At 38.0% G+C, this 25439-nt stretch overlaps 1 protein-coding gene across 1 annotated transcript in view; it reads right to left on the bottom strand.

Moving 5' to 3' along the window:
* The window catches only part of GMPS (guanine monophosphate synthase), a 101591-nt gene that overhangs the window by 61172 nt on the left and 14980 nt on the right, over positions 1-25439 (bottom strand). The window contains exons 2-7 of the mRNA XM_032172036.3: positions 16341-16522; positions 12039-12153; positions 6103-6200; positions 3792-3895; positions 2989-3182; positions 2595-2760 (exon numbers count right to left, since the gene is read on the bottom strand). Coding sequence (XP_032027927.2) covers positions 2595-2760; positions 2989-3182; positions 3792-3895; positions 6103-6200; positions 12039-12153; positions 16341-16522 — 859 coding nt within the window. The remainder of the gene's footprint in view (positions 1-2594; positions 2761-2988; positions 3183-3791; positions 3896-6102; positions 6201-12038; positions 12154-16340; positions 16523-25439) is intronic.

The raw sequence follows: 25439 nt of genomic DNA, 5'->3' as shown, positions 1-25439 counted from the left end.
GAATCTCCTGGCATTTAGATCTAGGGCCATGGCATCACAAATTATGCTGATTAGGGCCGGCGTGGTGGCTCACACCTGTAATACCAACACTTTGGGAGGCCAAGTTGGGTGGATCACTTGAGGTCAGGAGTGTGAGACCAGCCTGGCCAAAATGGCAAAACCACATCTCTACTAAAAACACAAAAATTAGCGGGGCGTAGTGGCACATGTCTGTAATCCCAGCTACTCAGAGGCTGAGGCAAGAGAATTGCTTAAACCTGGGAGGCAGAGGTTGCAGTGAGCCGAGGTCGTGCCACCACATTCTGGCCGGGCAACAGAACAAGACTCCGTCTCAAAAAAAAAAAAAAATTATGCTGATTGTTTTCCCTCTGTTCAGTGCTTCACCAGAGCAACAAGTAGAAGCCACAGCAAGCAGCTTAGCCCCAAAGAAGTCAAAAGCACTGGCTCCTGAACAGAATCCAAGTTGTTGGAATCACACACTAGTGTCTTGTAAAACTAATATTTATGAGCATACGTTTAACAATCCTTGGCTTTTTATTTAATGACAAGAAACTAAGAACTAAGATCTCTATTTGCTAATAAAACTTAGTTACTACAGGCCTTCACTGTAAGATGACAAGGCAGCTGGCTATTTCACTGTGGAAAAGCCAGTGAATTTGTAGGTCTTTCCTGTACCCGGTCAACTACCCAGAGAAGACATATCTACTCTCCTGCCTATTGGCATTCTGGCAGTTGAACAGAGGAAGTGGTAGGAAGAGGGAATCACCATTCAGCATAGAGAATTTTACTTAATCCTGTTCTTAATGTAGAGTCTTACCTCCACCCTCAACTATGCCTGGTGTTAGTAGGCTCAAGTCCAGAACCTCGTTTAGCCCCTCTAGAGAATACATCCACAGTGTTCTGACGGGGAAGGAGGGTGCAGTTTGCTCCTGTGCTAAGGAAAAGGATCTGCTTCTCAGATTTTTAACTAATCCCTGTTTTAGGCTAACCCAGAGACCAATGCCCCCAAAAGAACCCAATGCTTCAAATTCCTGAGCCTCCCCAGAAGTCTACAGCACAAATCAGCTTGCTTTTTATTGGTTTCCTTCCCACCCCACTCCAAGGTTGTGAATCCCTCCATTCTGCTACGTCAGTTACCAGGGACAGATCCAAATTTTACAATTTGAAGGCCTCCTTCAAGAAACAGAATAACAAATAAGATACTAAAAATCATAAGTTATACTGGGATGGCTAACAAGTACTTAACTATACACAGAAATAATTGAAAATCACATATATACCACTAAACCCATACTAAGCACATCCCCAGCTCATCTTTGTCTTAGCCTGATCTCAAAATGCCCACAGCCATTCCAGCACCACCTAACAGAGAACAAGTTAGAGCTGAAAGAAAATAAACAACTACAAATTATCAAAATATCTTACTTGCAAATTTCACAAACACATATCACCATGTGAAGATACCATTGGGGACCTTCCCAGGATGTTGGAGAGACCCCCCTTAGCTTAAACAGAGAAAATCCACCTCTACCCATCTGCTTTCCACTTTCCAACATTTTATTGAAACCATCTGTCTGCTATCATCTCCTCTATCCCACATCCTTATGGTATTACACTGTTTTATGCTTTTACTGTTATTTTAGAGAAGTTTCAAAGAAATAGACTCATGTTCACGTCATACAAGTCTTCATTTTATTCAGCCTTTTGGTATCAATTCCAACTAATTCAATAATATGTACAATAACTTGTATCATTAAACTACTGACCTCATTTCATTATAACTATCAATTGCACCTTGTTTTTAAAAAGTATAAAAGGTATCTACAAAAGTAAATGTTATTAAGGACTAAGAAGTTTACTAGTGGCCCTTTAAAAAAAAAAAATATATAGAATCTTCACCTCTCCCACAATAAGCTTTTCTGTTTGCAAAATAATCTGTATACCCATACCTGAGGAGGGACTGGGTAGCCTTGTGCATAACTATCATTAAATAGAGTGGGAAAAGATAATTTCTTTTTTTTTTTTTTTTTTTTTTTAGATGGAGTTTCACTCTTGTTGCTCAGGCTGGAGTGCAGTGGCATGATCTCTGCTCACTGCAGCCTCCACCTCCCAGGTTCAAGAGATTCTCCTGCCTCAGCCTCTCGAGTAGCTGGGATCACAGGCGCCCACCACCAAGCCTGGCTAATTTTTTGTATTTTTAGTAGAGATGGGGTTTCATCATGTTGGCCAGGCTGGTCTCAAACTCCTGACCTCAGGTGATCCACCCACCTTGATCTCCCTAAGTGCTGGGATTATAGGCATGAGCCACCGCGCCTGGCCAGGAAAAGATAATTTTAAAAGTGAATGACTAGAAGAGAACTGAACAGTAGCTGGAAACAGTTAACTTATCAATCTATGTATAAAATTAGCAGAATCAATAGTTTAAAAATTTATACTGAGACCTCTCTTACACCAGAGGTAATTGTAAAACTAAAAAACATTTTCAACCTTGAGCATACTGAGAAAACTGTAATTGTGCTCATTTAAACCATAAGACTAGACTTGATTAAATAAGTCCTAACATGTAAGTTAACTTTTCTGGGGTTCTTCAATACCTTTGACCTGAATTCCAAGCTTTCTGAGGGCCTCTTCAACAGACTGGCTTTCTCGTTTTCTCATAAAGCCATTATCAATGTGTACAGCAATGACTTGATCTTGGTTCAAAGCACGATTTAGCAAAGCTGTACAAACTGTTGAGTCTACACCACCACTGAGTAAAACCTACGGGGTAAAATGAAAAATCAAACTGAGCAAAACAAGCAAAAAGAAAATAAACACTATTAGCTTAAATCACTACCTAAAAGTGCTATTTATATCAAAGATATGTATGGTAACTGGAAAAGCACTCTAAAACCGTAGAACATTTAAGGGCTGTGTTGAGGACTCTAGCTCCTGGATTCCAATATTATTGATATAAATTTGTAGACTTCTAGATAATAATTTGCTTACCAAAACTTTTGACGTGCCTACTCTCTCTTTGATCTCTCGAATGCACTCAAGTTCTCTGTTCTGCACGGTGAAGGTTCCACTGCACCCAGCTATATCATAAAGGAAATTCTTCAGTATTACTTTTCCATTTTCTGTAAGGCCAACTTCAGGGTGGAACTGTGCTCCATATAATTTTTTAGATTCATTTGCTATGCCTTTATAGAGAAAATAGTCACAAATTAAAATTTTTCGTGCTGAAAATACTCAAGCAATAACCACAATTAATTTCTCACAGTCTCTGCCTCTATGGTTTAATTTTTTTCTTCTTTTTTTGTTTGAGACAGGGTCTTGCTCTGTCACCCAGGCTGGAGTGCAGTGGCATGATCTCGGCTCACTACAACCTCCACCTCCTGGGTTCAAGCAATTCTCATGCCTCAGGCTCCCAAGTAGCTGGCATTACAGGTGTGTGCCACCATGCCCAGCTAATTTTTTGTATTTCTAGTAGAGATGGGGTTTCACTATGTTGGCCAGGTGGCCTCGAACTCCTGGCCTCAAGTGATCCACCTGCCTCAGCCTCCCAAAGTGCTAGGATCACAGGCATGAGCCACTGCTCCCAGCCAATTTTATTTTATTTGTCTGTTTTTTGTTTTGTTTTGTTTTGTTTTGAGATGGAGTCTCGCTCTGTCGCCCAGGCTGGAGTGCAGTGGCGCGATCTCGGCTCAGAAGAAAAAGGAAAAATCAAAGAGTACCTCATACAGAAGCATATGCTTACTCTTCAGATAAAGCTTTTTAAATGAACTGTGCAAAATTTTTAGAATTTTCACCTGCTACTATGTTTCCAGAACGTGCCACAACCTTGAATCCATCAGCTACTTTGTCTACACTATCTCCATGTGTAAGCAAAACAACTTCTTCCTTCTGAAGGCCCCTAAAGGTACAAAAAATAAAATACACAAATATCTTAATTAAAAACATGATTCATGGGTTCTTTTGTTTTAGAAACACAAGCTTGCCATACATGATTAGAAAAACAGAAAAAAAAAGTGACAATGGAATACTGCTAGAATTCAAATATTATGTCCATTACAAATAAAGCCAATAAAAAAAGTTAAACCTTAAAAAAGGCAATCCATAAAAATTGGAAAGAAACTAGAACAAATAAATATATGAAGTTGGTAGTATAACCAGACACACAGGAATAATTTCAAGAGATTACAGAACAATAATTTCAACATTATATATCTGTTGAGATTTATGTTAAGAACAGGTATTTCAAAGACCTTGGCACTTCATTTGGTAGTCTTATGTAAGTAGTAATAGGACTTAGTACTGAAACTGTTATCCTGTAACTATAAGTACAGTATAGATACAGGCATACTGTAGGTTAAAACAAATAATTAATATAATTGGCAATCAACATTTTCAGCTTAAGAGTAGAGAGATACAAAATCAAAAGAGTTAGGTAAAAACCCTATAATCTTTCATTTTAACTGGAAATAAGTATACACTAATGATTCTGTTTTCTAATTCTAAAAGACTAGGTACTGCCCAGCTGTTATCTGGAAGTCCTAGAAACAATTACAACCCAGTACCAATGTGGACCTCTAGTGCCAAACAAATTAATGACACTTAGTTAAGAAAGTGTTACTTAAGAGACTTAAGTAACATTAATCAAATGAAATGTGTACACTTTCTCTGGACCCTGATTCAAACAAATTAACCATAAAAATATACTGTTTATGTTATGGAAAATCTGACTAAGAACTCGATATTAAATAATATTAAGGAATGGCCAGGCGCAGTGGCTCATGCCTGTAATCCCAGCACTTTGGGAGGCCAAGGCAGATCACCTGAGATCGGGAGTTAAAGACCAGCCTGGCCAATATGGTGAAACTCCATCTCTACTAAAAATACAAAAAATTTTGCCTGTAATCCCAGCTACTCGGGAGACTGGGTGGGAGAATCACTTGAACCCGGGAGGTGGAGGTTGCAGTGAGCCAAGATTGCGCCACTGCACTCCAGCCTGGGCGTGCGACAGAGTAAGAGTCCGTCTCAAAAAAAAAAAATTAAATTAAATTACAAAATAAATAATAAATAATACTAAGGAATAAAAATGTAAATTAAAAATAAAGCAAGAAAATAAAGTATATTAATGCCAAAAAGATATTTTGGGGTTTGTTGTTGCCATCATTGTTTAGGAATAGTATAGGTTGTGATACAGTCCCAGAATTTTAGAACTAGAAAGACAGAAAAATGTCAAATCTTAACCAAATCTTTATGTTTAAAGCTTCTTCTGGTATATCACATACAAGATTCCTAAAATGTTTCTCAAGATGAGTCATATGAAATAAGGATGAATGTAAGTGTCAACACCTCTCCATTATGAAGCTGAACAAGCACTGGATTTCAAACTCATTTTGACAATAAGTAACTTCAGCTGAAAAAATTATTTTGAGCAACCTTGGCTTTTTTATTAATCTTCCTTTGAAAAATAATAATCTTTGGCATGGCGCGGTGGCTCACGCCTGTAATCCCAGCACTTTGGGAGGCCAAGGTGGACGGATCACGAGGTCTAGGAGTTCGAGACCAACCTGGCCAATATGGTGACACCCTGTCTCTACTAAAAATACAAAAATTAGCCAGGAGTGGTGGCTCACGCCTATAGTCCCAGCTACACAGGAGGCTGAGGCAGAAGAAACGCTTGAACCCAGGAGGCGGACGTTGCAGTGAGCTGAGATGGTGCCACTGCATTCCAGCCCAGGTGGCAGAGGGAGACTCTGTCTCGAAAAAAAAAAAAAAAAGAAAAAGAAAAATAATAATCTTTAAAAACAGATCAAAGAGTGAAAAGGGAAAATACAAATGTTGGTATCACAACATACGATTCCAAGTACGGTTCCACAACTGCACAGGCATTTTCAAATTTCTTAAATACCTTCCTTATTCCCTATTAACATCACCACCATCCCATATTGTTTTGACACTCAACTGGAAGGCAAATATGACAATTACACTTGTGGTCACTACTATACCTTTAATTTTGTTTATGAATTATAGAATCTCCAATTGTTAAAAATAATAGTATCAACTTTAAATTAGTTAATTACTACTGTTCTTATTCATCTAAAAATGTAATACCTGAATAATGAACATGTATTATCCACACTAATGTTGAAAACTCCATCTTCTCTAACACTTTTTTTGTGCACAGTACCTCCAAATACCTTATTCATCATCTGGTCAAAGAAAAAAATTAATGTTAATAGAAATCAAAAGAAAAATACCCATTTTGTTATACTGATTTAATAATTTATATTCTTTCTTTTCAGAATACCTGATATATCTGTATCCCCAAAATAAAAGGAGTTTAATAAATGTAGATCATTTGGTATTGTTATATATAACTATACAGTTATTAACAGGCATTGTTATAAAACAAAATTGGATTCAAAATTTGACCTGCGGTTAATTTGTGTTAAACACTGGCAGATTTTCCACTTAGTGTACTTTAATGAATTCATCTGCTTATAAATAGAGATATCTTAATTACTTACATCTGAGTTTGATTTAAAAGCATTTTAAAAGGTATTCTGAGTTTAGAAAAAGATACAGCAGACAACAAGAACCTTGTACCAGAACAAGAATTAGACAATAAATTTTTCCAAGCTATTTAATCTTTGGCTCCAAAGGAACAGCCTGAAAGCCTGCTGAAGGCTGTGCTGTAGAGATGGGATAAGCAAGAAAATCTGGCCTTTCAGTTAAGCTCATCTATTCAAGTCCCATACACTTATAGACTGATTTCACATGGTCTCTTCAATTCAGCACCTCCTCTGTTAATCAGTCTTCTTTTCTTATTTATCATTTACATGCCCCAAACTTCCCACAATAGATAAATATACACAAGATTTTTGCAAACATTAAATCTGCAGTGATATAAACACTCCCACTCATCTTAGCGCATCTGTTCCACAACAGGTATCAGAAGATATCTGCCTTAACAATGTGTAATGCAGGCTGACCCAGCCCCTGACAGAAAATAAGACAGATGACTTAAATAAATGTGCATTCTTATAACTCAGAGTAGCATATTCTTCAAAACCATTAGCAAATTGTGCCCTCTACATTCTCCTTTTAGGCATTCACAATAAACTGTCCCACAATAAAGGTTTGAGCTCACTCCAGCAGTAAAGACACCTGCTAGCACTTGTTTAACACAGTATTTGTCAAACTAAAGACTCAGAAACAAAACTCTTTTCTGTAGCACATTAACTAACATGCAATTTAAGAAACATTGCTACAGTCTAATCAGTTCCCTTGACTCTAGTTTGTCCATCTTCCAGCAATATTCTGGAGACCTACCAATGTTAGCTACTACAATATAAAGATAATTGTCTTAGTCTATGATTAAATTCTTCATTAGCCCTCTAGCATCTACAGCAAGGGTTGGTAAGCTTTCTTAAAGGGCCAGAGAAAAATATTAGCCTCTGCAGGCCCTACTGTGTCTGTAGCAACTATTCAGCTCTTGCCACTGTAGCTCAAAAGCATCCATAGACAATACTTACAAAGAAATGGGTGTGACTGTTGCAATAAAACCTTATTTATGGACACAGACTTGAATTTTATTTTCACACATCACCAAATATAATTCTTATTCAATTTCCCAATCATTTAACAATGTAAAAAATCATTCTTTGCTTGCAGGTCATGCAAAAACAGGTGGTAGGCCACATTTGGTCTATAGGCCATAGCTTACTGACACCTGGTCTACAGGATAAAATCCAAGTTCCTTATATTAATCACAAGACTTCCTTACTTGGCCCTTGTCTAATTTTTGGTTTCACCTTCCCCCTCATTTCCTACTCCAGTCCATTCAAACTAAAGTGATTATCAAAATAGACTATGTTCTCTCCTCCATGTCTTCAGGTCTCTTCACAGCCCAAGGGCCCTAGCAAAGTATGTGGCCAATACGGATTCCTGGATAAACCCCAAGATTCTAACTGCCTCAAAGAAATCCATAGAGTACTCCAGGCCCACCACCCAATCAGATCAGCTCCTCTTATCTTTCTGATATGTCAAAGTTTTATAAGTTTTAGATTGGGAAGGGAGAAAGGGAAGGAAATTCTGCCCAATAAAAATAATTTGACAAAATCTTCTGGAAGTATATAAAGAAGCCAAGTGAAACCATAAAGAGTGAAGAGATGAGTCACAATCCAGAAGGTATCTGCAACATATATAGTTGGGAAAAGTTTAGTATCTAGAATATATAAAGGCTCCCACAACACAGTAACAAAGACAATTTAATATAAAAATGAACAAGTGTCTATAGTAAAGCAGACACAAATGGCAAATAAACGTATGAATCTTATAATAACAAGGAAAATTAACTTTAAGACTACAATGTGACCCCTATTTAATACTTTTGCAGATAAGAAAATACAAAAAAAAAATCTAATCATGTCAAGGGTTGGCAGGGATATAGAGCAGAAGATGTTTTTATATATTGCTGTGGGAACATAAATTGAGGGAAAAAAATATCGTTTACCTAGAGAAGCTGAAAATGTACATTATGACCCAGCATTCCCACTGCCAGTTAACCTAGAGAAAATTTTGTGTATTTACAACACCAGAAAACAAGTACAAAAATATTCACAGCAATATTGTCTATAATAGAAAGAAACTAGAAAGCCAACATTATGAACACTGGAATGTAAAAGTAACATGCTATATTCAAACAAATTCAATAGTGAAAATGAATAATTTACAATAAAATGTACCAACATGAATGAATCTCCAAACCAAAGCTGAAAATAATACAGGTAGTATGATTTCACTTATATATAGGTCAATAGGCAAAACTAATATATTATTTAGGAATATAAACATTATGTACAAAGCTGTAAAAAAAAGAAAGGGAATGAATAACAAAATTCAGGAAAGTTGGTTACCTCTGATAGGAAGAGAAGAATGTGAATGGAGACATACAAAGAAAGTTTCAAAAGCTCTACCAATATTCTATTTTTTAGGCTGGGGGGTGTAAATCAGTAAGAGATATAAAGGAAGCAGTATAGACATTTTTCTTCTAAAGCAAAGAATCACCAGGAAGCAATTAGAAAGCCTCTGTCAGGAGAGTCCAGTTAATGGGAAAAGATGGTATATAAGACACTGAAATTGCTCAAATTTCAGAATGTCATGGGGGGCAAAGGTATACACTTAGGTCCTAAAATTACCCCCAACCTAGTCACTAAGTGGCAGTCCTTTACAAACAACACATTAGCTAGATGGCATCTTCTATATCATTATTTTATGGAAGGACAAATTCTGTCTAAATAACCAAGATCGGCATATCCCATTATCTTACTACAAAAGTTCAGATGACAATAAAGGCAAAAATTGTTATGCATTTAACATCAGCAGGCCTGGCTTTGGCTAAAAGATATCCTATTGAATGACAGAACAATTTGGCCTTATAATTATATCAGGAAACTGACATAATGGGGAAACACTAAGCCATTATCTCTTAAATTAAAGGAGCATTTTTCAGACATATTTCACTATAAGTAGGCCTTAAAAATATGTCTTGTGAGATTCTTCCTTAGGAAATGTTACAATGCCTCTCAATATACTAACAACCATTTAATATTATAAGTTGTGCTATATGATTAACACTGAGTACTCTGACAAAGAAAATCAATAAATTATATAAATATATTACACCCTGGGACAAAAAAAAAAAAAAAGAAGCCAGCCAATATCCAATATTCAACTCAATCAGGGTGCAGGCTCTTCTAAGACTACTAGATGGAAAAAATCTTTCTTTTTGCCAAGTCAAATTCATAATCAAACACTTTTCAAAGAACATTGAAAGGAAAAAAGAGGCTTTTACTATAAAATGCAAAATTGTACACCTACTTTGGAACACAGTTTTGGCAGTTTCTTACAAAACTAAACATACTCTTAACAAACAATTTAGTAATCACTCTCCTTAGAATTTACTGAAAAAGTTGAACATTTATGTCCACACAAAAACCTGTACATGGATGTTCATAGCAGCTTTATTCATAATTACCAAAACTTGGAAGTCACCAAGACGTTAGGAGATGAATAAGTAAACTGTCACTTACTGAATGAGAGTGAATGAACTGTGATACATACATACAATGGAATATTATTCAGTGCTAAAAAGAAATTAGCTACCCAGACTGAAAAGACATGAAAGAACTTTAAATGCACATTACTAAGTGAAAGAAGCCAATCTGAAAAGGCTACATACTGTATAATTCCAACTATATGACACGCTGAAAAAGGCAAATCTATAAAGACGATAAAAAAAATCAGTGGTTGCCAGGATTTGGGGGATGAACAGGTAAAGCACAAAGGATTGGGTAGTCAAAATACTATGCATACTACTACAACAGTAGATATATGTCATGATACATTTGTCCAAAACAATACAATGTACAAAAATCAAGAATGAACCCTCATGTAAACTAAGGACTTTGGGAATAATGATGTGTTAATGTAGGTTCATTAGTTATATCAAATGTGTCGCTCTGGTGTGGGATGTTGATAATGGGAGAAGCTATGCATGTGTAGAGGTTGGAGGTATATAACATATTTCTGTACCTTCTTAATTTTGCTGTGAACCTAAAACCGCTCTAAAAACAAAGTATTTTTAAAAAAAAAAGAAAGAAAAGAAGAAGAGTATCTTATCTCAAGATCTCAATAAGTCCCTACTTATTCTTACTTTTTTTTTTTTTTGAGAAGGAGTTTCACTCTTGTCACTCAGGCTGGAGTGCAATGGCACGATCTCCACTTACCGCAACCTCCGCCTCCCAGGTTTAAGCGATTCTCCTGCCTCAGTCTCCCAAGGAGCTGGGATTACAGGCATGTGCCACCACGCCCAGCTAATTTTGTATTTTTAGTAGAGATGCAGGTTTCTCCATGTTGGTCAGGCTGGTCTTGAACTCCCGACCTCAGGTGATCCACCCGCCTCGGCCTCCCAAAGTGCTGGGATCACAGGCATGAGCCACTGCCCCTGGCCAAATTTTTATATTTTTAATAGAGATGGGGTTTCCCCATGTTGGTCAGGCTGGTCTCAAACTCCTGACTTCAGGTGATCCACCCGCCTCGGCCTCCCAAAGTGCTAGGATTACAGCCGTGAGCCACCATGCCTGGCCTATTCTTACTTTTGATATAAAACCAAGGTACATATACTTATTAATTAATGTTACAGGGGAGACACCTGACAGACACCATCTTAACCAAATAATACAAGTTAACATCACCTGTCATGCCACAAATCCTCACCCTGTGCCTCATGATAAGATGCTCTGAGAAGCACAGCACCAATTCTGTGATACTCCTGCCAAAAGTTCATAACCTGAATCTAACAATGAGGAATCATCACAGAAACCAAAGCTGGGAAATGTTCTACAAAATAACTAACACAAAAATTTTAAAAATACTTTCAAGGTCATGAAAGAGAAGGAAACACTGAGGAACTGCTTCAGACTGAGTCTAAAGAAACAACAATTAAAAACAACACATAGTCCTGACTGATCTGTGGCCTATAAGGGATATTAATGAGACAAACTGTGAAATGTGAAGGAGTCTGTGGATTAGATTCTAACAATGAGTAAATGTTAACTTTTCTGACCTGGACAGTGTGGTTACGCAGTAAGAGTGTCCTAATATTTAGGAAATATAAGTAACAGGGCATCACGTGTGCAACTTTCAAATGGTTCAAAAACGTCAACAACCGGACTACTGGGTAAAGGTATACAGGAGCTCTGTGTACTATTTCTGAAAATTTTATGTAAATTTGCATGTCCAAGTTTTTTTTTAAATGGATAGTGTTTTGTTACATGAAATAGTGTACTTACTACTATGAAAATAGATTCCCTATCAGGCTAGTTCTGCCATACTAGTGTGGCAATTCACACAGTTGTAATATGCACAAGTTCTCTCATCCAACTAAGTATCTTAAATATCCTAAAGGGAGAAAATACTAATACAGTATGAGTCGCAAAACAGAATAAAATAAGTAAGCTTTCAAAACAAATTTGCTGACATACCTGCATGCCATAGCAAATTCCAAGAACAGGCTTGCCAATAGTGAATATTGCTGGATCAAACCAGGGAGCATCTTCAGCATACACAGAATTAGGTCCTCCAGAGATGATAATAGCACTGTGATTTAAGGAACAATCAGTGAAGAATCTCTGTTAATTTTTATACAAGGTCTATGCCCTCTCTCCCTTGTACCACTGAGGGAAACAACACAGATCCAGAAATTGTGTTGTTTTTGGTAGAATGTAGCAAATTCTAATTATATCACAGCGAATTATCATTCTACATGGTTTTATTATTTTTACTGTACTTTACTGCAATGTTTAGAAGTCTATCAATTCAGCATTTACTTGTTAATAAGCACAAACTTCCAAATAGATAATATCAATGTTTCTATCTGTGATACTTAGCATGGATTTGTTTTACTTGTTTCCTTATCAATGGAAGAAGTACGTAAGAATTCTAGAGATGGTGAAAATACAGGTCTTGTCAGAGCCTAGCAGGTCACAGAACAACTGAAGGTATTATGAAGGCCCTGGATGGCTCAGAGCAAAATACTCTACAACAAAAGATGGCAGAATAGAAAGTATAAATTACCTAACTTTGCCTGTTTACAGCATCCACCATCCCCAACAATTTTCCCTGAGCCCAGGAAAGGCAGCTAATAACAATTCTGCCCCACATGCCCTGCTCTCAGAAATCAGGCCAGTAGTATAATTTAGCTACCTTATAATTTGCAGAGCATGGGTTAACTTGGGAGTCAAACTACTATAATAAGGGAAAACTGCAAATTGAGGCCTATGTTCCTCTCCTGGCCACTAATACATCTACACTGGCCATTAGTATTCACTCAAAAAATTTTAAACATTTTAATATCAAGAATTTCACAAAAATTATTTCTGGAATTTCTTTAGGGAAAAAAAAATCTGGAAACACTGGGCCTTCACTCCTGCATAACTACAACCAATTGGAAACATAAAGAGGCTTGCACCTTCAAGCAGCACATGCTCTCCAGTTTGCCACACATGCCCACTCACACAATGAAGGTATACTTAGGCCCTTTATTCAATTTAAGGTACTCTCTAATTCACTTTGAGTTTGCAGATAAATCTGATTTATCTGTATTTCAAAGAAAAAGGCATTGTAAAATCTAATCAAAACTTACTTACAAATTTGGACTGCAACACACTTTTTAAATAGTGATTCTCTGTCATATGAAAATATACAAAGTATATTGCTAGATTTATAATACATCCAGAAGAATAATACAACATAAGTCAAATTTATAAAAAAAAAAAAAAATTTCAGTAAGGCTGGGCATGGAGGCTCACACCTGTAATCACAGCACTTTGGGAAACAGAGACAGGCAGATTGCTTGAGCCCAGGAGCTCGAGACCAGCCTCGGCAATATGGTAAAACCCCATGTCTACAAAAAATTTTAAAAAATAAAAAACAAAACAATGAGAGAAAAAAAAATGCTCAGCAAGCTAGATCATTTTTTAAAAAAACAGCAATTTCAATGAGCTCAAAAGCACCTTTTGAACTTTGTATGGGCAACCTGAGATGTGGTAAACATTTGCTAGCATGTGTCCTGCAAAAGAGAGATGGAAGACAACCTACTCAGATGATAAATGAGATCTTTAAGATAACAAAATTCTCAAGGGGGATGGGGTTACCCCAAGGGTAGATCTATAACCTAACTCCTTAAAAATGCAGAAGCTAATGCTGGGCGTGGTGGCTCACACCTGTAATCCCAGCACTTTGGGAGGCCGGGGCGTGTGGATCACGAGGTCAGGAGACCGAGACCATCCTGGCTAACATGGTGAAACCCTGTCTCTACTAAAAATACAAAAAATTAGCCGGGCATGGTGGTGGGCACCTGTAGTCCCAGCCACTTGGGAGGCTGAGGCAGGAGAATGGTGTGAACCCGGGAGGCAGAGCTTGCAGTGAGCAGAGATCATACCACTGCACTCCAGCCTGGGTGACAGAGCGAGACTCCGTCTCAAAAAAAAAAAAAAAAACAGAAGCTAAAATTCTATAAAACATACTTAATAATCAAGACCTCTAGATTATATTATATTATATTTAGTTTCACAAAGGATAACCACCATGGGACTGCCCAGTACCCCTTAATCTGCTAAAGAACTCAAGGACATAAGATTCTTAGTGCTATTAAAAAAACAAAAAAGTCATGGACTTAGTTAAGGATAAAACTGAAGCAGTACTTAAACCAATTAAGAAAGTCTTATTTCAACAAATCTTTAAAAGCTAATCACTCTTTGAGCCTTCCATTTCTACCCTGCTATTCTGAAAGTAACTTGCAATCACAAGGCCCAATAAGTCGTAATTCATTCCAAATACCAATTTTATGTATCAGGCAGATCAAGCTTCTAAAAATAGGTGGGCCACGCGGGGTGGCTCAAGCCTGTAATCCCAGCACTTTGGGAGGCTGAAAAGGGCAGATTACCTTAGGTCAGGAGTTCAAGACCAGCCCGGCCAACATGGCGAAACCCCATTTCTCCTAAAAATAAAAAAATTAACCAGGCGTGGCGGCACATGCCTGTAATTCCAGCTACTCTGCAAGCTGAGGCAGGAGAATCTGCCAGGTTGAACCTGCGAGGCAGAGGTTGCAGTGAGCCAAGATCACACCACTGCATTCCAGCCTGAGTGACAGAGTGAGACTCCATCTCAAAAAAATAATAATAAAAATAAAAATAGGTAGGTTAAGATGTCTCTCATGTCACAAAATGTTCTAGAAAAGGGGTGGTCAAATAGTTATTTCTACAGGAAGGATTACAGTAATAAAAGCCACAGGAGTATAGTTCCTATTCTCCTACTACATAAGGGAAATTCTAAGTACAAGCTGAACCTAGACACTGTTTATGATCAAGTGACATGAAACACCATTAGATTTCTCTTGCCAAGTATTCAGCTATCCTATTCTAGTATCTATTTAGTCTGTTAGTTTGCTGGGGATTTTTTGTTTGTTTTGGGTGAGGGGAATGATGGAGCTCTGATTTGACAGAGAGCCATTCAGATTTATCACATAGTTTTTTGATCCCTCTAAAAAACTAGTTCTTACTGGTAAATAAAGTCAGCTGAATTAGATAAACTCAAGGGTCCCTTATTACTCTAAAATTCCATAGTTTAAAAGAAAGAGTCATTTGTTATCTGTATCCTAACACTAGAGCAGTTATATTTAAACCCGCCTTTCTAATTTCTAATTCACTCTACTTCAGAGCCAAGAAATCACAGGATAATGCACACATGTCTGTGAAGTCTTTAAAAGTTCTTTTAACCACTTTCACACTGGAAAGACAATTCTTTTAAGAAAAATAAAATTTTAAATTTTGGGAGTTAAATATTAGAGTTTAAGAGCCAATTAAGGACATAAACTACAGTTGCTTGCTTCTACGTTAACAGTCTTAATCTAAGAAAAAACAACAATTAAAAAAAAAGCATTAAAAAGCATGACATTGGCTGGGCACGGTGGCTCACGCCGGTAATCCCAGCACTTTGGGAGACCTAGGCAGGCGGATCACCTGAAGTCAGGAGTTCGAGACCAGCCTGGACAACATGGTGAAACCTGTTCTGTACTAAAAATACAAAAATTAGCCAGGTGTGGTGGCATGTGCCTGTAGTCCCAGCTACTCGAGAGGCTGAGGCAGGAGCATCACCTGAACCCGGGAGGTGGAGGTTGCAGTGAGACAAAATCGTGCCACTGCACTTTAGCCTGGGCAACAAAGTGAGACTCCGTCTCAAAATAAAGAAAGCATGACATTAACCAAAAATAGTTGTTAAAAGAAGAAACTACATAAGCTGGCTGTTATTTTGACTAGTTCTAAGAGTATAAGCTGTCAAAATTAACCCATATATTAGATTTAAGAAATATTCTCCATACTTTAGAAACTAGTCTATTGGGACAGGAAGCAAAAACACTTATTGTACACAGATTTCTTCTCTTTGGAGTATTCTAGCCAACTTCCTACTTTCCTTTGATGAAATGCTTTTGGGTAAATGAATGAATGGCCACAACAGCTACATCTAACTCTGACCCATAAATCCTATAAAACATAAAATACTCAAATGATAATAAGTTCTTTTAACTGTGCAATTAAAATTAATCTTTTTAAACTGAAAGCTTAAATTTTTCCTTTTTCTCCCCAAATCAGAGCCATGGGAAATTTCTCATAAAACCATTCCATATCTTATTTTCATAGAAAAATTCAGTGCTCAAGCAAATTAATAATAAAATATTTCACAATCTAAGTTCAATCTCCTCATGAAAAGATTAGTGAAAAGTCTACCGGAATCCTTGTTCTTTTATAGCAAATGCTGGTGTTTCCAAGGGGAAAATTTCAGACTGCACAAACAGTTCCCTCACTCTTCGGTCTATGACTTTCCCATACTGAGCACCAGCATCCAGAATGACAACAGCTCCTTCATAGTGGTGGCAGCCATCCTTAAGGTCTCCTCCAGCATTCTCCAGCTGCAAATATTAATACAAAGTCTTCATTATGAAAATTAAAGCTACAGTACTTAAAAGAAATTAATGATCACTGTCAGCTCCAAAAACACATAGGAATGAAAACTTAGGACTTTCTGAGTTACCAATTCAAAATACCCCTTTTAAAGGGAAGATTTTAATATATATCCATGCATGGGCATATATTAAATACTTAAACTTAATAAATGCTACCACTTATTGACTATGTAATATAGTGATCGTGTGTATATATATCTTACATGCATGATCTAATGGTAGGATAAGCATACAATCCAGCTGTGCCAAAACATAGTCCTGGTTTATGTTCATTATATGGGCATTATTATTAACAGTGCATCCTTTCAATCTCAAAGTGTCTCAGTTTGGACAATAAGTTATTTGGTCACCCTATCAATAGTCACAACATTTTTATGAGGGATATATACTGATGGGGAAACTAGAAGTTTGATGCTGGAGTATAAGCATGGCCAAATTCACTGTGTTAGGATTTTTTTGTATTATCTGAGGAAAATGATATATATGCATCTCACTCGTAACACGAAGATTTTTAAAAGGACTTTTAGGCCGGGCGCGGTGGCTCACACCTGTAATCCCAGCACTTTGGGAGGCCAAGGCAGGTGGATTACCTGAGGTCACAAGTTCAAGACCAGCCTGGCCAACATGGTGAAACCCTGTCTCTACTAAAAATACAAAAAATTAGTTGGGCATGGTGGCGGGCACTGTAATCCCAGCTACTGGGGAGGCTGAGGCAGGCGAATCGCTTGAACCTGGGAGGCAGAGGTTGCAGTGAGCTGAGATCATGCCATTGCACTCCAGCCTGGGCAACAAGAGCAAAATTCTGTCTCAAAAATAAATAAAAATAAAAAGACTTTTTAAATCTGATTGCTGTCAGGTATACATGAGCAAAATTCTGGGCAACAAGAGCAAAATTCTGTCTCAAAAATAAATAAAAATAAAAAGACTTTTTAAATCTGCTGTCAGGTATACATGGATAACACTTTTCTGGAAGGTTAATTTCACAAAATGTCAAGTTTTTAACTGAAATATACTGAAATACTTACCTGGAAGATGATTCAAAATAATGCAAAAGTAGGTGGCTATGGATGAAACAAGACTGACCGTGTACTGAAATCACTGAAGTTGGGTGATAGGTACATTAAGTTCATTGTACTAGTCTGGTCTCTATCCTGGGTTTTTTTTTTTTGTTTGCTTTTTTGTTTGTATATTTTAAATTTTACATAAAGAAACGCTTTAAAAGTTTGTGTGTACCCTGGAAATCCACTTATAGGAAGCATGTACAGTATAATGCCACTTCAATATGTCTTGTATAAAAGTGCAAAAGTCTGTATCCATGTATAAAAAAGGAAGAGTATGGCTGGACATACACCAAAATATTAAGAGTGATGAAGCAGTTCATCTAAGTAATGGAACTGTAAGTGATTTTATATTTTTATTTCTTTATACTCTTCAATAAGTCCTAAATGTTTACAATAAACATATTTAGGGAGGTTTTCTCCCTCTAGTTGTAAAATTTGCACATAAAAACCTTAAGTCAGTCCTTTAGCCACTTGTGTAATCTTTTCCACCATTCCTCCCTTCTCCATTTATCTGCAAAAAATAAATGCAGGCCTCACCTACAACACCAGTATTCCCTCTGCTGCAAAAAGGAACACGCGTTCAGGCATGGTGGCTCACACCTGTAATCCCAGCACTTTGGGAGGCCGAGGCAGGTGGATCACCTGAGGTCAGGAGTTCAAGACCAGCCTGACCAACATGGAAAAACTCTGCCTCTACTAAAAATACAAAATTAGCTTGGCTGGGCACGGTGGCTCACACTTGTAATCCCAGCACTTTGGGAGGCCGAGGCAGGCGGATCACGAGGTCAGGAGATTGAGACCACGGTGAAACTCCGTCTCTACTAAAAATACAAAAAAATTAGCCGGGCGTGGTGGCGGGCGCCTGTAGTCCCAGCTACTCAGAGAGGCTGAGGCAGGAGAATGGCGTGAACCCGGGAGGCGGAGCTTGCAGTGAGCCGAGATCGCACCACTGCACTCCAACCTGGGTGACAGAGCGAGACTCCGTCTCAAAAAAAAAAAAAAAAAAAAAAATACAAAATTAGCCAGGCATTGTGGTGGGTGCCTATAATCCCAGCAACTCGGGAGGCTGAGGCAGGAGAATCACTTGAACCCAGGAGGCGGAAGTTGCCGAGAACCAAGATCGCGCCATTGCACTTCAGCCTGGGCAACAAGAGCGAAACTCCATCTCAAAAAAAAAAAAAAAAAGTAACAAGCAAGTCAGTCATCTACAGAGGAGGATTTGTGAGAGGGAGCCAATCCAGTGCCAGAAGAAATTACTCAGGTCATAGAAATGAAGGTTTTGGTCATATGAATATTCAATAATGTAGAAAAGTGAAATCACAGAACAAACTAGAACTTTGTCCTTTCAGACCTTTACCTTTAGTATTAATGTATACACATACACACACCCCTTCATGGATTTTCTCTATAATTCCTTAATTTTAACTTTTTAAAAAATATTTTTAAACACTACATTATTGCATAAATTTCTCAGACTCAGTCCCATTATTACCTTTACCACTTTTACCAAATCTAAGTATGCTTTTTTATATTACAGGCAGAGTTCTTGCCTTGCATAATCCTAATATGCACAAATTTCAATTACCATGGTTTATACCAAGGTTTAGTTAATTACCACTCCCCAACAACATGGCTCAAATTTCAGTTATCACACATTACTGTGAGTAATTATATAAAGGACAAACTTCATTGCCAGCTCTTCAGTCCACAAACCACCATGTAAATAACAGATGAACATCAGGATCAGTGACCAATCACCTCCCTTCTTTCATTCTACTGGTGATTGGTCAATGGACAACAAACAGCCAAGAGTGCAGTGTGTTGCCTGTCTTACAGTGATAAACCCCAAAGGACTTTTTACAAATACAGATAATCCAAACAGGGGGCTGGCCAACAAAGATGAAAGTACAGCAAAGAAATGAAAAGTGGTAATGCTGGAGTGAAATTGGAATATATGGAGTTACAGAAGAAAATGCTGACTGTGGCAAGGCTGACAGGGTTTGACAGCCTCTAAATATACAGCCACAGAACTTACCAACATCAGTGAGGAAACTGGTTGTGATGGAAAGAATGGCAACGTCCCAAAGGAAGCGACTCCAGGAAAATACTTCACATTAAAGAAACTCTAGAAGATATTTCATGACATTAAAACTGCAAAGGATAAAATGTTGGAAGCAACCAAGGCACAGAAAAGACACAGAGAAGTGCTGTTTAAACTACTATTGATAAGCTTTTTACAAAGAAATAAAATACTTTAATTCTCAATGTTCCTAGTATTTTAAGTTATACTGTAGTAAACAGTAGTTTTACTATTTTTTTATTTCCCTACACTTTTGTAATTGACAAAAGTTTTTAGTGTTTTAACAAAAATTTTTAAAGATCACAAAACAATTGTAATTTTCCCACTATTAAAATTGCTTTGCACGGTTTCAGCTTGCGTTATTATTTTTAGTTGTTTTACTTATCCTGCATAGCAAGGACTGCCTGTATTTAAGTAAACTAATCTTTACTCAAAAAATGTATTTTAAAAGAATTTTCCTGTTTCCTTAGCAATAAATGTTCAATTCTGTGACACAAGAGGTTACTGAAGAAACTGAATCCTTGCCCTATTTCCTTGTACCATGGGTATGACCTTGCCTATGCAGCAACTGTCACAGCTTTGACAATTCAGGAGAAAGCAAAAAGGCTCCCACTAGTAAAAGCAAAGTTCCTCTCCCTCAAAACCTGGAATTTATTTACTCCCACTTCACACACAGTTGTAAAGTTTGATAATTAGATTCGAGAGATTAGAAAAACCATCCTAATGAGAAAAAAGAAACTTAGTCACATCAATGCAGAGACAAATAAAATTCGGCATCACAAGACAGAAAAATCTACCATATCTATTTACATAAAGCTATTAAAAAGACAAATGCCTAAAGACTTAAGGTGAATATCCCTCACTGCCCTGAGTGCATCATAATAAAGTAAGCAATATTCATAAAGATACATTTTAAGATATCAAGAAGAAAATATTAAGGAAAAAACTAAACCATACACAGCAAACTAAGAATAGGGCAAGAAGATCTAGCAGATTCTGGAAAAGTGGAGATGGAAATGTTTATGGAAATGTTTTGGGATTTTCTTGGATCCCACATAATTACTGAACAACTAGATAGCAAAGACATTTACAAGAACCCCAAAATACAAGTTGGTGGTGACAAACTACCACAGCCACAAACCCTAGTGCTATAGCACCTACGTGGGAAGCAATCCAGCCTTATTAAAGGACCTGAAAACAGGAGAATTCCCAACACCCAAGAGGTACGACCCAGAAGGCACAGCATCCAATTAGAGAACCGCAGCACGCTAGGAGGAGGTTTGCCCACACCAATAGTACACAAGTGGCAGGGAACCCAAGGTAAGACATAAAGGGGTCAGAGGAGTTTAACCCCCATGAACCCTTGACACTAACCAGTCAGAGATCCTTTCCAGGAGAGGTCCTGCTATGAAGAGCCACTGCTGGGAGATGATCAAAATTAACAGGACAGGAAAAAGGGAGAAGGAACAAAGAAGGAATAGACTAACATGGGGCACAGGGATAGAGCCAGGAATCCTTAGGAAACAAGTGCCATAATTTTTTTTTTTTTTGAGACGGAGTCTTGCTCTGTCACCCAGGCTGGAGTGCAGTGGCGCAATCTCGGCTCACTGCAAGCTCCGCCTCCCGGGTTCACGCCATTCTCCTGCCTCAGCCTCTCCGAGTAGCTGGGACTACAGGCGCCCACCACCACGCCCGGCTAATTTTTTGTATTTTTAGTAGAGACGGGGTTTCACCGTGGTCTCGATCTCCTGACCTCGTGATCCGCCCGCCTCGGCCTCCCAAAGTGCTGGGATTACAAGCGTGAGCCACCGCGCCCAGCCCATAATTTTTTTAACAGAAGAGGAAGTTATATGAAGTTAGAAACGTTATCTTGACAAGCTTCCTTCTAAAAGTTGAGGAAAACTAAATTCACATAAAAAGGAAACGAAGTATAGAAGCTAAATCCCATACAAATTTACCAAAAGTAAAAAAAAGGGAGGCCAGGTCCCTGTGACTAAAGCCTGTAATACCAGCACTTTGGGAGGCGGAGGTGGAGGTAGGCAGATCGCTTGAGCCCATGAGTTCGAGACCAGCCTGGGTAACATAAAGAAATCCTGTCTCTACAAAAAATACAAAAATTAGGCCAGATGCCGTGGCTCATACCTGTAATCCCAGCACTTTGAGAGGCCAAAGAGGGTGAATCACCTGAGGTCAGGAGTTCGAGACCAGCCTGGCCAACATGGTAAAACCCCATTTCTACTAAAAATACAAAATTATCTGGGTGTGGTGGTGCATGCCTGTGATCCCAGCTACTTGGGAGGCCAAGGCAGGAGAATTCCTCAAACCTTGGAGGTGAAGGTTGCAGCGAGCTGAGATCACACCATTGCACTCCAGCCTGAATAAGAGTGAAACTCCATCTCAAAAAAAAAAAAAAAAAAATTAGCTGGGAGTGGAGGCGCATGCCTGTGGTCCTAGCTACTCGGGAGGCAGAGGTGAGAGAAGCCCAGGAGGTTGAGGCCACAGTGAGTCATAATCATGCCACTGCACTCCAGCCTGGGTGACAGAGCGAGACCCTGTCTCAAAAAAACAAAATAAAAAATAGAGGGAATAAAGAACAGAATGATGTCTCTATGAGAATAAGCCAGAAAGACATCCTCAGCTCAAAACTAGAATGTACCATTTCTATAGTTGCTAAAAGATACTTTAAAAATTACACAAGGCAAGAGAGAACATGAATCAAAATTAGTCTATGAACTCAGAATGACCAACTCTAAGACATACTCCAACAAAATTACTGGATTTAAAAAAAAAAAAAGCCTTTGGGTATTTTAGATTAAAAGCACACATAATTATTTAGGCTAAGGAGGGGGGATTACTTGAGCCCAAGAATTGGAGACTAGTCTGGGCAATGCAGCAAGACCCTATCTCTTAAAAATTTTTTTTAATAATTAAAATAAAGGAATGTTGGTCAATTTTACTGAGGTTTTTCATAAGAGGCCATCGTCTCACTTATAACACTGAATGAAGTTGGAAACTAAACTAAAGTGTTAAATCAAAAAGTAAGACTCTGTAGTTCTGTTATCTTACCATGTACTTTTTCTACCCTATCCCTTTTTATTTTTAAATTTTTTAACCTAAAGAAAAGTTGAAAGTTTGGTACAATAAACACCACTCTTCATCTATATCAGTGATCAGTAACATTTTGCTGTATTTGCCTTATTTCCATCTACATATACTTTTTTCCACCTGAACGACTTAAAAATAAACTGTATACCTTTCACTCCCCCAAAACCTTTTCAGCATGCATCTCCTACAAACAGGGACAATCTCCTATGTAACTACAATATCATTATCACATCCAAGAAAGTTAACATTGATAATTATCTACATATAAGTTTCCCCAATTGTCAAAAACAAGGTGTTTATGGTTTTTAAAAAATTCCATAATCTATCAAGGATCACACACACAGCACACACATTGTCTCCTTCAACTATTCACCTCCTCACCTTTTTATAGTCTTTTATGGCATTGACCTTTTTTAAAGATCAGACCAGCTTTTTGTAGAATGTCACACACTGGATCTCTTTGTTGTATCATGATCAGATTCTAGATAAACATTTGACAAGAAATTTACATTGGTAATGTTACCATGCCTCCTCTTGATATGATAGAATGGGAAAGACACAATGTCATTTTGTTCCATTACTGGTGATACTGAGTTTGGATAACATGCCAGTGTGCTTAAAAGAAAGAAAAAAAATCAGATTCAAATCTTCCTTTGCTCAAAACCTTACAGTGACTTCCCCTTAGAATGTTCAATAAAGCTCAAAATATTTCCCAAGACCTGGCCTACTCTTTAGCCAAAACTGCTCTTCTAAAATTCTCTATAGTTCCAGAGTGGTATGCTGTCCTTTCTGGCTGAAAAATCCCCAAAACATAAATGAATCATTTCAGACTTGTCAAGTGAAAGAAGCCAAGCATCTCTGAAATTACAATATATCTTAAATATTAATATCTTAAAATTCCACTAGTCCAATGACACAACTATCATTGCCATTGTTAATATTATGTTAATTCATATTGAGTTACATAAAGTTGCAGAAAAGCTTTTCCTTAAGGGAAAGGGATTCCCAGTGTGTCTCAAGGCATTTCCCATAGAACAGGAAGACATCCCAAGGCTTCAAGGGAAGAAACAAGAGGTGAGCCAGCTAAGTCATCAGGAGGCCGGGCACGGTGGCTCACGCCTGTAATCCCAGCACTTTGGGAGGCCAAGGCAGGTGGATCACAAGGTCATGAAATTGAGACCAACCTGGCTAACATGGTGAAACCCAGTGAGCAGAGATCGCATCACTGCACTCCAGCCTGGGTGACAGAGCAAGACTCCGTGTCAAAAAAAAAAAAGTCATCAGGAATAGACATGCTAGATTTTTTTTTATTATTATTATTTTGAGATGGACTCTTGTACTGCAGCCCGGGCTAGAGTGCAGTGGCGCGATCTCAGCTCACTGCAACCTCCACCTTCCAGGTTCAAGCGATTCTCTTGCCTCAGCCTTCCGACGAGCTGGGATTACAGGCACCTGCCACCACGCCCAGCTAATTTTTCATATTTTTAGTAGAGATGGGGTTTCACTATGTTGGCCGGGCTGGTCTCAAACACCTCACCTCGTGATCCACCCGCCTCGGCCTCCCAAAGTGCTGGGATTAGAGGCGTGAGCTACCGCACTCGGCCAGACATGCTAGATTTTTATATAACTCACCAAGTATGCCATTTCTCTATGTATTCTGTGAACAGTTGCGTAAGATCCCTAGAAAAGTGTAGCAACTTATTATTCCTACAGTTATGAATGGACAAGTGCAATCCCTTAATATTTTAGTCAGCAAAACATTTAAAAACCAACTGAAGGCTGAGCGCCATAGCTCACACCTGTAATCCCAGCACTTTGGGAGGCTGAGATCGGAGGATCACTTGAGGCCAGGAGTTTGAGACCAGCCTGGGCAACATGGCAAAACCTCATCTCTACTAAAAATAGAAAAATTAGCCAGGCGTGGTAGCACATGTCTGTAATCCCAGCTACACTGGAGGCTGAGGCACTAGAATCACTTGAACCCATGAGGCGGAGGCTGCAGTGAGCCAAGATCATGCCACTGCACTCCAGCCTGGGCTGTGACAGAGCGAGACTCTCTCAAAACATAAAACAAAACCCTATGTGTAAGTAGTACATGAGTCAAGTTTGTCTAAATAAGTCTCTTTCTATATACAGGTTAAACATCCTTAATCCAAAAATCTGAAACATTCTGAGCACTGATATGATGCTCAAAGGAAATGTTCACTGGTGCATTTTGGATTTCTGGATTAGTGGCACTCAAACAGTAAGTATAATACAAATACTCCAAAATCCAAAATCTGAAATACTTCCGATAAAAAATTCTAGGTATAGCTGACAGTTACACAGTTGTTCATTTTAGGTAACAAATGTATAAAATGCCTTTAGAAAACTGTGTTTATACCTGAGAAAAATCTGGAAGTCACAAGACATACCCTGATGCAATAGTGTACAATATTAGATCTACATTTGGTCATATAAACAATGCTTACCAATTACCAACTGTTTCATGTCGCCTAAATTATGATCACTAACTTTTGTTCCATTAGTCTTATATTAACAAATGTGTAGATATTAAACAATATAAACAAAAATTTCAATCACTTAATTCATCTGAGTTCATTTTCACTACCTCCTT

This window comes from Hylobates moloch, unplaced genomic scaffold, assembly GCF_009828535.3.
Source record: "Hylobates moloch isolate HMO894 unplaced genomic scaffold, HMol_V3 SCAFFOLD_13, whole genome shotgun sequence".
Classification (NCBI taxonomy): domain Eukaryota; kingdom Metazoa; phylum Chordata; class Mammalia; order Primates; family Hylobatidae; genus Hylobates; species Hylobates moloch.
Note: the sequence above shows the minus strand (reverse complement) of the source record. Positions and strands in the feature narration are given on the sequence as shown.